Genomic DNA, 15,297 nt, shown 5'->3' with positions numbered 1-15,297 from the left:
CCAATGACTGCTCTGTGGTTTTGTGCAGGATTATGCTGAAGGGTTGAATCATGTCTGATCTGTCTTGGTTAATGTTTCCATAACTTGGAGCCAGACCGTTGTGCAAGACTGGGCAAGATGTTGTGGTCTGTGGCATCCCTCACCACCCGTTTCTTGGTCCTGACAGCAGCCTCAGCCAGCTCAGGGAGAGACACACAGCCCTGGGCAGGGGAGCCTTGTGGTGCCGGCTCTGCTTCTGCCCTGTCTTCCTTTGAGTCAGGAAGGTTCAGCTTTTGAGGTCAGCAGAAGGGACTCTGGGGACTACGGGCAGGCAGGTGAGAGGAAGGACACGTTTTGGTGACTGAGCTGTGTGTGTTATTCTGCTCAGGTTTCAAACACTAAGATGAGGTGTAGTGGCTGCCAGTAAGCTCTGCGTGGAGAGCAGCGTGGATCTGGGGCTGAAATTCCTCTTGTGTTAACACACGGTGCTACTCAGGTTGTTTTGCTGTGTAGTCAGGAGTAAAAGCTTGGGAAATTTCCCTTCTGAAAGGAGGTGCCTTGTTGCAATTGTTTTAGAAGGAAAGTGTGCCTCTATCTTTTCCACCAAATCAGCTTCTAAGATCCTTGTTGCAGAATTACTGCTTTTTTACAATAGGGAATTCCTTTGAAGACAGTGAAATATGGGATTCATCAAACTTGTACATCCATCAGATTCCGAGGTTTCTGAATTGTGTTGTAATCTTCACTGCTTCATAAATTCTGATTGCTTTTCACATGCCTGCTGTCGGGTGGGAAACGGGAAAAAAAAATCCAGCAATTTTTTTAAGTTTTATTTTTTTTTTAACAATATCGCAAAGACAATCATAAAGGCAATTGTAATAACACATTGCTGCTTTGTGTTTTCAGTGGTGGCCTGAAGGACAACGATGTGATCATAAGCATCAATGGACAGTCGATAAGCTCAGCCAGTGATGTCAGTGACATTATTAAAAAGGACAGTACGTTGCACATGGTCGTACGCAGGGGCAACGAAGATGTTATGTTAACAGTAGTCCCTGAAGAAATCGACCCCTAACCAGAAACATGAGCTGGATTTCATGTTTTCTTTTAACAGCAATGGACTGCTTGTATTCCCTCTGTGCTGGTACAGGACACGTTAGACTTCTGACCAACATTCTGCTTGTTCAGTGGATTAGTATTGGCCAACAGAGTAACTTCTAATAGGTTTAAGGTGCAAAATCAGTGTAATTTCACATACTCCAGATGATAATTTTTTTTTCCTTCTGTATTATGTATGCAATGTATTCTTTACTGGCTATTACATTCCCTGCTTAACAAATCGACGTTTGCTTCCCTGTGTTGAGTAGATTTACTGTTATTTCCGCTAAGACTTAAACAAAACCCACGCACACAATGTGTGTTGTGGCATTCAGGTATTTATAGGTTAGCTGTGTTTTAACTGGAAATGCCATTGTAAAGGAGTAGTCAGCTTAAAAGGAAACACAATTGGGAAACAAAGTTTGGTTTATAAACACAAAGAAATCCCAACCAAAATAACCTTTCGAGGATCCCGTGCAGGACTTTAATACTATGATATTTTCCTAGTGTTATTAAAAGAATTCAACAGTACTTCTTGTGAGTGACTCATTTTGCTTCCCCTTGTGGAGTGTTTTTCTTTGAATGGTACATCTGCCTGGAAGGATGTCCTGGTGGTCTCCTTTTAATCACCATAAACCAAATGACTTATTTTTCAGTATGTGCTTGTATTTGTGCCTTTGTGCATCTGCTCTTCTAAGCAAGGCTGGGTTGAATTTGTCATACTGCCTATGTCTTCCAGATGTTAATGCATTTTCCTTATTGTTTCAATTACAGCTTCAGCAGTGCCTGGAATCTGTTTGCCCAGTGTAGAAATTGCCATATTGTGGATCACAGATCCCATACCACTGTAGTTCAGATATGAGGATGTCTGTAACCAGTGTAGATCTGGGCTCAAGCTCTTTGAAACAGGCTGTCTTATTCACAGGCTGGAGTGCTGCTGCGTGCATGACAGGACCTGGTTTTAACTCTGAGATACTGGGCATTCCCCTTATTCAGACACTAATCTTTAGGCATAAGTTTAGGGATGCCCTTGAAGCTTGGGATGGTGAATAGGATTGTCTTACCATGAAGGAGAACAACCAGCTACATTTAATTACAGTGTAAGTATTCACTGGGTAAACAATAGGCTAAACAGCCTTTTCTTTCCCCTGTTGAAATATGTGTGTCAGAGAATAAATCCAAGGGCTATAGACTAGTTTTGGTGACTGTCATTCCTAAACAAGTTCTTCTTTTGGAAACTGCTTCTTAGTAAAACTGTTTAACTGGGTAGCTGGCGGTTTATGACTTTTAAAGAAAGGGCTGTATTCCACCCAATCACAGCAATAAATCCTCTGGACCTGGATTCCTGACAGTGCTCCTTCTCCTTCCAGCTGTATTTCAGTTCTGTTTCAGTTCATCCCAATTTGAGGAGCCTCTATATCCCCAGCTGCCAGCGCCTGCCCTTACTCACCCGGATCACGATAAATCCACACAGTGTATAACATTAATTAATTACACAGTGCACCTCTCAGTACAGTATTGACACTTGGCATGATGGAGCACCTCATTACCAATCTGCTCGTGCCATCACTGTGGTAAATCACACGTGTCTGAAAATCTGCCAAGACGTGATGGTGCCTGACAGTCTGCAATCCTCTCTGTCCTGAAAGGTGCACAGTAGAATGACCTTGAAGAAGTACTTGGTAGTATATTTGAGCTGCAGCTTCACCTTGCTGATGCTGATGAATGTTTCAGCTTCCTGCTGAAGTGATATTATGTTTTGTAGTCTATCCATGCCCTGTGTAGCACACAGTATGGTGACATACAGCCATCAGCAAAAAAGAGTTTAAAAATCACCTACCTCCTCTAATACTCCACCTAACCCAGCTAGCAACAATCAAGCTAAAGGCTCAAAGCCAGGAAACTGTGTTTAAAACAGAAGTTATTTTTCATCTGCCTTTTAATTTCAAAACAAGTGGTTGGTTGCACAACAGAGCTGATTGATTCTCTTTGATCCGGTTGCTTGTAGTTGTGGTCTCTTAGTATGCAAACTCATTAATTTTTTTGTGTGTGTGTGCATTAGGAAAGAGGCAAATGAAGTTCTGTAAATCGTTTTCCTGGGTGACAGGGTTTAGTGAAATATCTTACCAGATTTCTAGCCCGGAGCTCCACCTAGTGGGATGTGAGATGGTCTCTTATTGCAGCCAGTCATTTTCCATCACATATTTGAAAGTGGTTTTCTGATTTACTTCTTTCTTTCTTTCTTATTTATTAATTAATTAATTTCTGTGCAGCGGATATCCATAACCACATGAATATCCTGAAAAATGTTTAGGATTTACTTTCTAGTATCCAACCATGGAGCTACTCAGAGGGTTTCTTACAATCAAAATATTCTCTAAGTGATTTTTAAGTATTTAAAGTAAAATTACGGATTAGCAGAGTCATAGAAGCAAAGTTTTCCTTTAATAAAATTAATTACCGTTTATTTTTGATGTATTATTGGGTTGTAGGTCTGGAATGGTTTTCCTTCTTTTGTTGCTTCAGCACACAGTTCTTTTCAAATTCCAGTTGAAAATACTTCTTACAGAACAGCTTTGGCACAGTTTGTATAAATACCAGTTTCCTGGAAATCTTAGCAAGTGTTGGACGCTAAATCAGGGAAATTGGACATTCTGACTTGATTTTCAGTATTTTGGAATGTCTGAAATGGAAACTGGAGTCGCTGTGTGTGTGATGCTGATAGATGGCTACGTGTGGCTGCGCTCGGAGGTAGTTTTGAAACACTGGTTCACTTATTCCATAAGGGAAATGTCTTGAGCTGTAAAAGAAATGGTCATGACTAACAATTGTCTGGTTCCTGTGGCTTAGATGCCAAGCAGTAAGATCCTGTAATTTCAATACCAGGGGATTTTTTTTTATTCTCCCCCCCCACCTCTCCTTCCCCATAACTATTTTGTGTTCGTGTTTAGGAAGCTGAGGGTGTTTTTAAAACTATGTCTTTCCAAATTACAGTGAAAGAGACATCTAGTAGGGCATGATTAAATTATATATAGGTTTTTAATGTGTATCAGAAAAGTAGTGCAGAAGAGATTAAAACTGCAGCTGCAAATATCCAGGAGAAATAGAGGTGATCAAGAAGTCACCAATCCAGGGCAGTGAGTCCACTGAGTATTCATTGCATGTGGTGGTGGGTCACTATGAGAGTCCTGTTCATCCTCAGAGTGAGAGAAAAGAAATGTTCATTTGAGCTCCTGGGGTTCTCCTTGATTGAATTATATTTGAGATTATTCTCACTGTTCTTAAATGCCTGTATTGTTTCCCACTGTTTCTTCCTCCACCCAGAAAACACGGATGTGACTTGGCATCCTTTATTCAGTTTCCCTCTCCCTTTGCTCTAGCTCCCTCCCCATGAGTGCTGCTGGTGAGTGTCAGCAAAAGGAAACCAAAATCACGCCCCAGGCTGACTTTAAATCAGACTTTCAAGTTAAATGTCAGTGAGTTTTCAGGCTTCCTTCACACCAAGAGGCAGAAACAAGACAGGAAAACATCTCCACGAGACAGGAGGGAACCAGGCAGAGAAGTGATGAGTAAAGGTCTGCTTCATCCTGCTGTGCCCTCACCTTTAGGATGCAAACCTCGGCTCGGCAGCCTCCCATCCCAACCCCAAAATTGGACCAGCACCTGATGAAGTTATCTGGGGGTGAAGGCGTTGGTAGGACCACTCATAATGTGAAGGTTGTTATTGAAGATGTGTAGCAGAAAGCTTTGCTGATTTTATGCTGTGGGAACATGTGTGCTGTGTGTCTGTGCCTCCTGCACCCTGTGTCCAGCTGTGCTGTGCAGATGTCTGACACACTCCATCTATTTGTTCCCCTCAACCCTCAAGCCCCATTCTCTTGTGCAAGATGCTGGCTGGGAAGTCAAGGCTGGACACTCTTGTCCCAGGATTTCAGCCAGCTTAGCCTGTTTGCAGTGTTACCCTGTAAATAAGCACTAACTTGATTTGTTAAAGGTTATTTATTGCACAAAATCACTGTTAAAACCAGTGCATATGTAAATTGACTAATTGGACGGAGAAAGTGAGGAAAGAAACTACCAGAGCAGCTCATCAGATTAATCTGCCTACATCTGCTGGAAAGATTTCCTCTAGTTTACAGGGTTTTGTTTAGTAGTCATGGTACTGCAGCATCTGTCCCCTTAAACTTTCTGAGGAAGTGGGTAATAATTAGGAACTGATTAGAGTGAAAATGAGTCAGAGCTAAAGCATGGGAGTCAAATTTAATAAATGTGGTAAAGAATTAACTTTAGCAGCTTGGAAATACCACATAACATGCTGGAGAGGAAAAGTAAATATTTTTCCTGTTCATTTCTTCTCTGTTCAGTGTTTCTGCACAGAGCACAGTGATTTTCAGAAAGTTTGCCACGTGAACATCTGAAGGAGATGGACTGTGTTACAGCAGTGTAGTGCAATCTCCCTTTCCCCTCTGAAATGGAGCTAATGGTGTACATCACCACTCTGCAGAGGAAAATACATTTGTGGGGTGTTATTGATTGAGAAAGCTGTGATTTGGGCTGTACCCATGCAGCTGCTGTGGGGTTTGCTGTGTCTGCCTGGCCACTCCCCTTTCCCAAAGCCCCTGACAGCTGAGGGAGGATGGCTGATCCCACAGCTGCAATTCCACAAGAAAAACAGGTGTTTTAGAATAGAATCAGAATGGTTTGGGTTGGAAGGGACTTTACAGACCACGTAGTTCCATGCCTTGCTGTGGGCAGGACCTTCCACTAGACAAGGTTGCTCCAAGCCCCATCCAGCCTCACCTTGAACACTCCCAGGGATGGGGCATCCACAACTTCTCTGGGCAACCTGTTTCTAAGAACCTGTGGTCGGGTAAGTCCACGAGAGGGCGAATTGAAGCTACAAACTCCACACCATCCTCTGTGTCTGGATGTTGCACTGTGGCCATGGAGCACTTTGTGCTGGTGCTGTGTCCGGCAGTGCTGACCCCTCGCAGGAGGAGGGGGCTGCAGGGGGAAAAGTGAATGTTCCTGGAAGTCTGAACTCAAGTGTCTTTTCAGAAAGAAGAGCTGAAAGCTGCTCTCACAAAAGTTTATTCCAATCTTCCAAGAACTGGGCAGATCTGGCAAGGAAAGAGATTTTGTCTGCATCTCGGGTAAGTTCATGTGTCTGGCAAGGAAGGAGAGTTGACTGATTTGGAAAACTAGAAAGCTTTCCTATCTGTGACTGGTGTAAAGTCCTGTACAGCTTTGCAGTTGAAGGGAAAAACCCACAACCCATTAACCTGTAAATCAACCAGAAGCAGTCAAATACAACATAAAAGGAGCTCTAGCTGTCATTCTCTGCTGCAAAACAAACCTGTAATAAAACACACTTGTAATTAACGGGAGAATGAGAGTACATTTCCTCACACCTCAATCAACATTTGACTTGGAGGCTGGGATCCTGAAAGGAAACCTTCTTTTTGAACAGGAGTTGGCAGAAGAGTGCTGCATTTCACCAGTGTGGTTATTAGGAGATGAATATTTTACTGATATAACAGAGAAAGGTTTACAACTGTGTAAGTGTGACATTTACACATACACAGCTACGTAAAGGATAATGATATACTGAAGCTATGACACACAGCTTATTTCTTTCTTGCAATTTATTAGTTTTTCTTTTATTTATCCTCAGCTAAATGGGTTTTTGTTTGTTTGTTTGTTGTTTGAGCCATTCTGTGAGAGATCTTGAACGGGAACTTGGAGGAGGTGCAGTGTCATTTCAGCTGTCACTGAAGGTGAAGTAGTTCAGCTCAATGCAGGGCAGATGGCTGGTGAAGTGAGGGGAGTGGCACCACCCTGCAGCTCCCCGGGACACAAAGTCCTATTCAAGGGGTCAGACAGGGCTGAGTGTTGGTAAGAAATATGGTTTTCTGAGAGGATTTTGCCTTTAAGTTTTGTCTGGCACCTCATTATTGTGATTAGCTGCCTGTAAGTTTTTCATAAAATGGGGGTTGCAGTTCTCACAGTCTTGCACTCTGGTTGGGACCTGCTTTAGGGCATTTTCTGTTTCTGAATCAGACCCTTGCCAACCCTCAGCCACAGCAGGGAAATTTTGCTTCCAGGAATCTGCTTCAGCAAAGAAATATAATTGTTTTATTTAAAACAATGGCCACAGAAAATTATCTCCAGGCACTGGGCAGTGACTTTCAAGAGCAAGGAATGGGACGTGGCACAGAACCTAAGGCAGAGAATAGTGCCTTGATCTGATCCCAAACCTCCTGTGGGAGGCCATTGCAGGAGTGAGGAGGGCTGGGGCTGGTCCCTCAGAGCAGGGACCTGCACTCAGGTCAGTCATGGCTTCAGTAAGCACTTTGGTAAGCCTCAAACACTTGTGAGTGGGAGACTCCAAGGGCACAGCCTTAATTGCCTGAATTTCTGGCATTTGGTGCTGGAAGATACAAATACAGCTGCAGAACCAAGTCATGTGTCCATGCTGGTCAAACAGCTGCTCCCCTCGTGAAGGACATTTTTGTGTTTTCCTTTTTGTCTTTTAAATGACTTTATGGATACACTCTCTCCTTTTTAATACAAATGCCCTTGGCTTAAGACTTTTTTTTTTCGGTCTGGCTGTGATCTTATTTATTTTGTCAGGATGGCAGAAGTGTTTGTGATTGCAGGTCGTATTGGGGAAAGGAAGCACAACTGCTAAATTTATAACTAACAGCTATCAGCCCAGCTGAATTAATGAAACTATTGTCTTAAATTCAAAACTAGGTGGGATAGATTGTTTAGGAAGTTGGCCAAACTGCATAGGCAAAAGTATGTGTTAATAATACATAGAACCGTTTCTTTTTATGATGGGAGAGAAACTACGTGGGAAGATTGTCAATATTTGTTTGATAGCAGTGTTAAACTTTATGAAATGACAAAACAATATGTTCTGTTATTTAGGGGGGTGAAGCCATTCATGACAGGTTGTGAACATTAGCACCAACTTTGGGTCTAGATACCTTAGTTACAAGAAAATGTAAATTTTCAAGCTGTGATGTCAGTCAAATGTTTCTGGTTATCCTGAAGTTTATGGTAGCATTTTTACTTTTCAATGAAATTTTATGGGTTGTGGTTTAATAGATTGTTCTGCTAATTGCTTTCCGTTCTGGCTTCAGCAAAAAAATAAAATGTTTTAGACCCACCCTCCTTCTGCAAGCCACTGCTTGCCTTTTTCAACTTCTACTGTTTCACAGGATCACAGAATATGCTGAGAGTTGGAAGAGACCCACAAGGATCATCAAGTCCAACTTTCAGCCCTACACAGGACCATCCCCAAGAGTCACCCCCTGTGCCCCAGAGGATCAGCCAAACCCTCCTTGAGCTCTGGCAGCCTTGGTGCTGTGCCCACTGCCCTGGGGAACCTGGGCAGTGCCCAACCAGCCTCTGGGGGAAGAATCTTTTCCTGAGATCCAACCTGACCCTGCTCTGACACAGCTCCAGGCCATTCCCTGGGTCCTATCCCTGGTCCCCCCAGAGCAGAGCTCAGTCCCTGCCCCTCCTCTGCCCCTCCTGAGGAAGTTGTAACTGCAGTGAGGTCTCCCCTCAGTCTCCTCCAGCTGAACAGACCAAGTGCCTTCAGTGTCCTCACACAGCTTCAAATCAAGGGCCTTCATCATCTTCATTGCCCTCCTTTGGACACTCTCTAATGGCTCAATACCTTCCTGACACTGTGTCCCCCCAAACTGCCCCAACATTCCAGGTGAGGCCACCCCAGGGCAGAGCAGAGCGGGACAATCCCCTCCCTGGCCTGGCCAGCGATGCTGTCCCTGATGCCCCCAGGACAGGGTTGGCCCTCCTGGCTGCCAGGGCACTGCTGACCCATGGCCAAGTGGCCACCCACCAGGACCCCCAGGGCCCTTTCCCGGCACTGCTTTCCAGCCTCTCATTCCCAGTCTGTCTGTACATCTGGGGTTGCCCCATCCCAGGGGCAGAATCCAGCACTTGCCCTTGTTGGACTTCATGTGGTTGGTGATGGTGCAGTCCTCAGTTTGGCAAGGTCTCTCTGCAGGGCCTCCCTGCCTTGGAGGGTAACAGATCAGATTTGTTCAACAAACACAAGGCAAGATTCAAGGGAGATGTGGGATGGATGGAAGCTGAACTGCCCTTCCCTATCTCTTGCTGACATCAGTTGCCTTGGAGGATCAGTACCTGGGAGGTATTTATATCTTTTTTTGTGACTCAGACATTTAGTTGCCTAAAAATTCTGAAATGGTGAGTGATATCAGTGACTGCCTGGATGAGGGCACTTACAGATAGGAAAGCTGAAGCTATTTTCTTTCTGAGCACGAGTGGTTCCCATCTTAAGGTGGCTTAAGAGATAGTCTATTCAGCAAAGAAATACCCAAGGTGAGAAGCAGTCAAACTAATCTGTGATCCCAGAAAACCAACTTAAACACTTGGCCAGTGTTTAAGTTAATCAGTTGGCCAGGGTAGGAGAGTTCTCTGTGCTTCTACCTGCATGGTGCCAGGCACAAAGGATTGCAGGGTAAGGAACAGCTTTTTAGCAATGACTAAAGGTTGTTTAAAAGTGTGGAAGCCTCAATCCTAGTCCTTGCTCTAGGTTTCATTATTATCTCTGTTGCAGTAACTGTTTATGTAAATCTTAGGTATTGAGACTTCATAATGACAAATTCATTCTTGGAGATTATAATTTTCATTTGTCTTTCCTTTGCCATTGAGGTTTTGCCATTGACCCTTCATCTGTTTCATCTGTCTTTACCAACTGCAGGTTGATAAAGTGTGTTGATTTAAAGAGTGATGAGTGTATGTTCATATAAAGGCATATCTTGTGCTCTGATGTGCTGTGTAAAATATTGTGATGTTTGCTATCAGAAAGTAAACGGAGATCAAACAGTTCCTGCTCTGTACAACTTCCCCTCACTGTACGGTAAAAGTGCTTGATTTCTGTTACCTCTTACTGACATTTGGTGAGCAAATCTTGTTGCATTCAAAGAGGTTAGTGTTCATTAGTTGGGATGGGTTGGAGTCAGTGGTGATCTGGGAGAGGGAGGGGAGCTGAAAGCAGAGGAAGTGCAACCAAGCAGATGAGGAGCAGTACAAAATGAGACTAGGCACAAGTTCCAAGTCTTTCATCACCATCTGCCTAGCACCTTTCCTAGATAATCCAAGTTCCCTCTTTTCCTCAACAGTACAATGACTCTTCCAGGCACGCAAAAGCCTTTCAATAATAGCAGAGGTGGTGAATAATTAATTTTTCAGCTGTAATCTTACCCCAAAGGAACTGTGTTGTTAGATTGTCAGGTTCTTCAAGCTTTAAAGAATGTCCAACAACTGTATTTGAAACATTTTGTGACACGTACAGAACAAAAATTTTTCAGTTTAGCATTTTGCTCAAATGAAACTGTTTGCTGAATTCAGCCTGAATTTGTGTTGAGCCTTTTTTCTCCCCATTTTTCTGGCTGGAGTATGGTTACTGTTCAGGAATGTCATAGATCCTAAGTATCATAAGATCAATATGACTATTTCCTTGTGGAGCTCTTGGCTCTCATGAAGAGCTGTCCCCACCTGCTTACCTGGATGCTCTCACCCGTAACACACTGCTTTGGACAAACACTCTCTGCTCTCCTGCATGGAGACCTCCTGTGAGCTGCCAGTGTGGATCTGAATGTCATGCTGCTGGAGAAGAGGGAGCCAGCAATAGAACAGAGAGGAGAGGGCTGGGAAAGAAACTGCAAGTCAAGAGAAAGAGAGTGTATAAGAGAATGAAAAGAGAAGACACCCCTGCATGTGGTGGGAACTGCAGTGTCTATGTGGTTGCCCACAGCTTCTCTGTTGTTGGGACATTGTAATCAAGCAACATCTTTGGTTTTGTTCCAGCTGTGCATGGGCTCTCAGGCATCCATAGTGAACACAGTCACAGCTGTAGAACAAAGGAGACAGTGGGTGGACTGAAGAAAAGCTTGCAGTGGTGCTGAGGGAATCTGTCGAGGATGTGGAGGAATCTTTATAGAGGAAGGGCAAGGCAGTCAGAGAGGCCAGGGACTGAGGAGTGCCAGCAAGTCTTCTACAGGAAAAGTCAGTTTGACACTGTTTTCTCTTGTTCACATGCTGCCAGGTGCACCACTGTACTTAAGGAACACATTTGTAACTTAATGGCCAGAGAGAAATGGCCATTACTGGAAGCAAGTGCAGCAGAGGGATGGCAGGAGACCTCTATGAGGAGGGAAGCTGGTATTCCCATGGACAGGTAGCATTGCTGTTTCCAGTGTCTAACTAAATCATTTAATCTTCACTGATCCAAGCAAACATAGTTTAATCATAAATCTTGATTTCCTTAAGCAATGAAACCATTCCTGCCTTACAATTTGCTTTGGTAACACTTGTGCAAACAAAGCTTTGGACAGAGGTGCAAGGAAACTGAAAAATGGGGAGAGAGGTTGGGGACCAGTGAAGGGGTGTGCCTGTCTCAGCTTGGGGTGAGTGATTGGTACCTGCTTTCTGGCCCTTGATGTGTCCTATGACAGGGAAGCATCATTGATGCTGCGCTAGAAATTATGGTATCAGTTAAATTTAAAGGCGTTAGTGGGAACTGAATGTTAATTAGTAAAAAAATGTGAACACCTTGCATCCTTTCTCCCACCCAAAGGACAAGCATTTCATTGCACAGTTGACTTTTAAAGCAATGATGGATCCAAACTAAAACTAGTGTTTGCACACTTCTTCATCCAGTTCCAGCTCTGGTGAAATGAGCCAAGAGTTAACAAAATCCCTCACTCCATCAGCCATCCTACCTGGTGGGAAGAAATGTCTTTTTGTGCAAAAACCAGGCCAATAGCACTGTATTATTTTGACACTGGCTCTTCAGTTTTCTCCTGCAGTATCAGGGACCATGTAGTGACTGCTGCAAATGAAGGAGTACATTAAATGGAAGGGGTCATTTCAACGTGTTCCAACTGGTGTCTTGATCACTGACCCAGCATCTCTGGTGCTTTAGTGTGTTCCAGCCAGGCCTGCAACAGTCCCACCTCAAAGTGGTGCCTCTGGGAAAATATACTGAAGAATGTACAAAATGCCACTCAGGGAAGGAAGATTCAGAGGAGAAAACACGCGAGGAACATCCCTGTGAACACAAGGTTAGAGATGATGGAGGAGGAGGAAGTGTTCCATGTGCCAGACCAGAGGTGACCCCACAGTCCATGGAGGGATCTGTGCTGGGGTAAGAGGACATTTCCTGAAGGAGCTGTGGCCATCAAGAGCTCATTTTGGATTATCCTGAAGTACTGCAGCCCATGGGAAGGACTCACAATGGAGCATGGGAAAAGAGTGAGGAGGACAGAGCATCAGTGACAAACTGCTGTGGACTGACCACAATGCCCCATTCCTCTTAGTCCCCCTGTGCCACTCAGGGAAGGGGGAGGTATAGGAGCGGAATGAAGAAGTGAAGCTGAGCCTGGGTAAACAGTGGGGGAGGTGTTATTTAAGTTGTCAGTGCTTCTTGCTATCAAATTCTATTTTAATTGGCAATGAAATTATACTTCTGTAAGTTGATTCTGTTTTCTGTGTGACAGTGATTTCCCTGGCCTTATCTCAACCCATCTTTTTCACCTTATTTTCTCCTCCTGTGCCCTGTTGAGGAGGAGGAGTGAGAGAGGGGCCAGGTGGGTGTCTTGCAGCCTGCCAAGGTCAATCCACCACACTTTCTTTTTATCCAGGGACAGAGGAACTGGAATGCTGGGCTCCATGCAGAGAATACCAGTCCTGCAGCAGGATGGCCATGCAGTGATCCTTGCCATTGGGGTCTGTGTGGACCAGCCATCCTGAGCTTCACTCAGCCTTTCTCTTTGGAGTTGCCTCATGTCTTCTCTTTTTACATTCAAATATTAACAGTTTTTGTTGAGTTTTCAGTGGTTTTTATCAGGTTTTGCTTTTCTTTTATCTCTTGGGGTATGCAACAGCTGCTCCAGCTTGTTTACCAAGCCATATCCCTTACTTCCTTCAGTCCCTCTGAATGATCACTTCCTCCACCTGCCTTGCAAAACCACGAGAAGCAAAGTCTACCCATGTTTACAAAGTCAATGAACTGTTTGCATGTCTAACAAACTAATCCTTTCATTTTTTTTCTCCCTTCTCACAATGGAGTTTGTGCTTCCTTTCTCCTTTTGATCTTCTTTTGGGTCTCTTCTGCTGTGTGAGCTTGACTTTGGGTGCTGGCTGTCCAAGACAGTTGTATTGCATTTTTCATGAGGCACAAGAAACGTGTTTCTGAGTTTCTGAGAAGTATTATGTTTACCAATCAGTAAAAAATCCAAACCCATCCAAAAATAAGAATAGGAACAACCATATGTCAAATTTTTATCGTCTAGAAGTTTTTGCACACTTTTTCTATGAAAGAAAATGTAGAATTCTGTGTTAGAGAAATAACTAAGGCCCTGAGACACTTTGAAGGTTGATTGATTGACTGATTGAAGATAATCCTACTTTGAACCAGGAGTTGGACCAGACAGCCTCTGGAGGTCCCTTCCAGGCTAAATATTTCTGTGATTCTGTGGTTTTCTATATTGTTAAAGCACTGCCAAATTTAGCAGTGCTGTGCAAATGTAGGTTCTTTGATGGGCACTTGGATCCACCAAAACCCAACCATGATAATTTCTCTTTGTAAAAATCCACTGTAGAGTTCCTTTGGATGCCATTATTTAACTTAAATAATGTTACCTTAAATAATGTTACCTTAAATAATGTTAACTTAAATAATGTTACCTTAAATATGTGGTAAATCCCAGTGGGAAGACTGTGTCAAGGGATCTGGAATGCTATTAAGGGCTTCAGAAAGAGAGAATTTGGGATAATATTTCCTTTATTTTCTATACTTGCCCTTATCCCCAGACTTATACTCCTTGTTCTCCAGGAAGGGTTGTACCATTGAACAATGATCAGTGTATGACCACTGAATTTTGGCTTGAATTTGAAACAAAAGTCAAAATGCTACTTTGGGGGTTTCAGATTTGCTGTAGACAGCTTGTAGAGCTTAAACATACTGAGTCTTGCTGCCCTGGTGATGATCCTTTAGAGCACACTGAAGGATGAACAGGGGGAGGTCAGAAAAAGATGAGGATACTGACTTTTACTGCATGTTTTTGTGACATCTGTTAGGACAGAAATATACATAAATGCAGTCTGGGGGAATTCAAGGCAACTCAGCATTCTAGTTCCAAATTCTTCTACCTCTAGAAAGTTGGTAAGTAACTAATATTTGAGAAATTCATGATGGTAAGTTAGGTGTGATAAAAGGACAAGAGGGAATGGTCTGAGATTGTGCCAGGGGATGTTTAGGTTGGATACTAGGAAAAATTCCTTCACAAAAGGGTTGTCAAGCATTGGAACAGGATGCCCAGAGAACTGGTGGAATCACCATCCCTGGAAGTGCTCAAAAATCATGTGGGTGTGGCACTTGGGGGATACGGTGTCAGTGTTGACAGTTGGACTCAATGACCTTGGAGGCCATGTCCAACCTTAATGATTTGACTCAGTCCCTGAAACTGCACCTTCACAACAACGTTAAGGGACTGAAGACATGATGGTTGCCTCTGTCTGATGCCCTCCCAGCAGTGGGTGGGTGTACCAGAGCCCAGGCCAGTACGAAAGGTTTCCATAAGCCCCTCAGTTGTTTCCCACCACGTTCTTACCCTTCCACATGTGCAGTCCCAAAAAGGAAAGCTCTGCTACACCGCCTTAAAAAGCAGCTTTGGCTCAGATTCAACCCAAACCTAAGAGCAAGAAAGGGATGTGTTACATAACTGACCACAACTGAACTTCACAGCCAGAGAGGGATGGGAGGGAAAAACACCAGCTACTGCAACCACTTTTGATCTCTGCTGCCCCTGAATCAGATGTCAGGTGATGTCTTCTTGCAGAACCAGGAAGCTATAAATCTTAGTTAACAAATCAAACATGGAAGTTAGGGAAGTGAGAGCAGTGGAGAATGTGGTGTTGACCTACTGAAGCGAGAGGTTGGGCTGCTGAGCTACACCCTTTAGTGTAGTCCCTGCCTATAAATTCTGGTGCCCTCCTGGACCAGGAGCTCCAAGGAGATGGCTGCCACCATGATCTTGTCTTGGATGGTGATGATAAGTCTTCAAATTCAGCTGGATGCAGGTAACAAGTCTCAATTCTGATCACCTCCGTGGCTATATTTCACCTCAGGGTAATGCTGAGATTTAAGGGTAAAAG

The 15,297-nt window shown here is 43.7% G+C and overlaps 1 protein-coding gene across 1 annotated transcript in view; it reads left to right on the top strand.

Moving 5' to 3' along the window:
* Positions 1-1,606, top strand: part of HTRA1 (HtrA serine peptidase 1) — a 33,835-nt gene extending 32,229 nt beyond the window's left edge. Inside the window, 1 exon segment of the mRNA XM_029961992.1 lies at positions 886-1,606. Within this exon segment, the coding sequence (XP_029817852.1) occupies positions 886-1,054 (169 nt within the window). The 3' untranslated portion in view covers positions 1,055-1,606.
* The last annotated feature ends 13,691 nt before the right edge of the window (positions 1,607-15,297 follow it).

Source organism: Manacus vitellinus, unplaced genomic scaffold (genome assembly GCF_001715985.3).
Source record: "Manacus vitellinus isolate BGI_N305 unplaced genomic scaffold, ASM171598v3 scaffold_40_pilon, whole genome shotgun sequence".
NCBI classification, from domain to species: domain Eukaryota; kingdom Metazoa; phylum Chordata; class Aves; order Passeriformes; family Pipridae; genus Manacus; species Manacus vitellinus.
The sequence above is the reverse complement of the archived record's forward strand: the minus strand, read 5'-3'. Positions and strand labels throughout refer to the sequence as shown.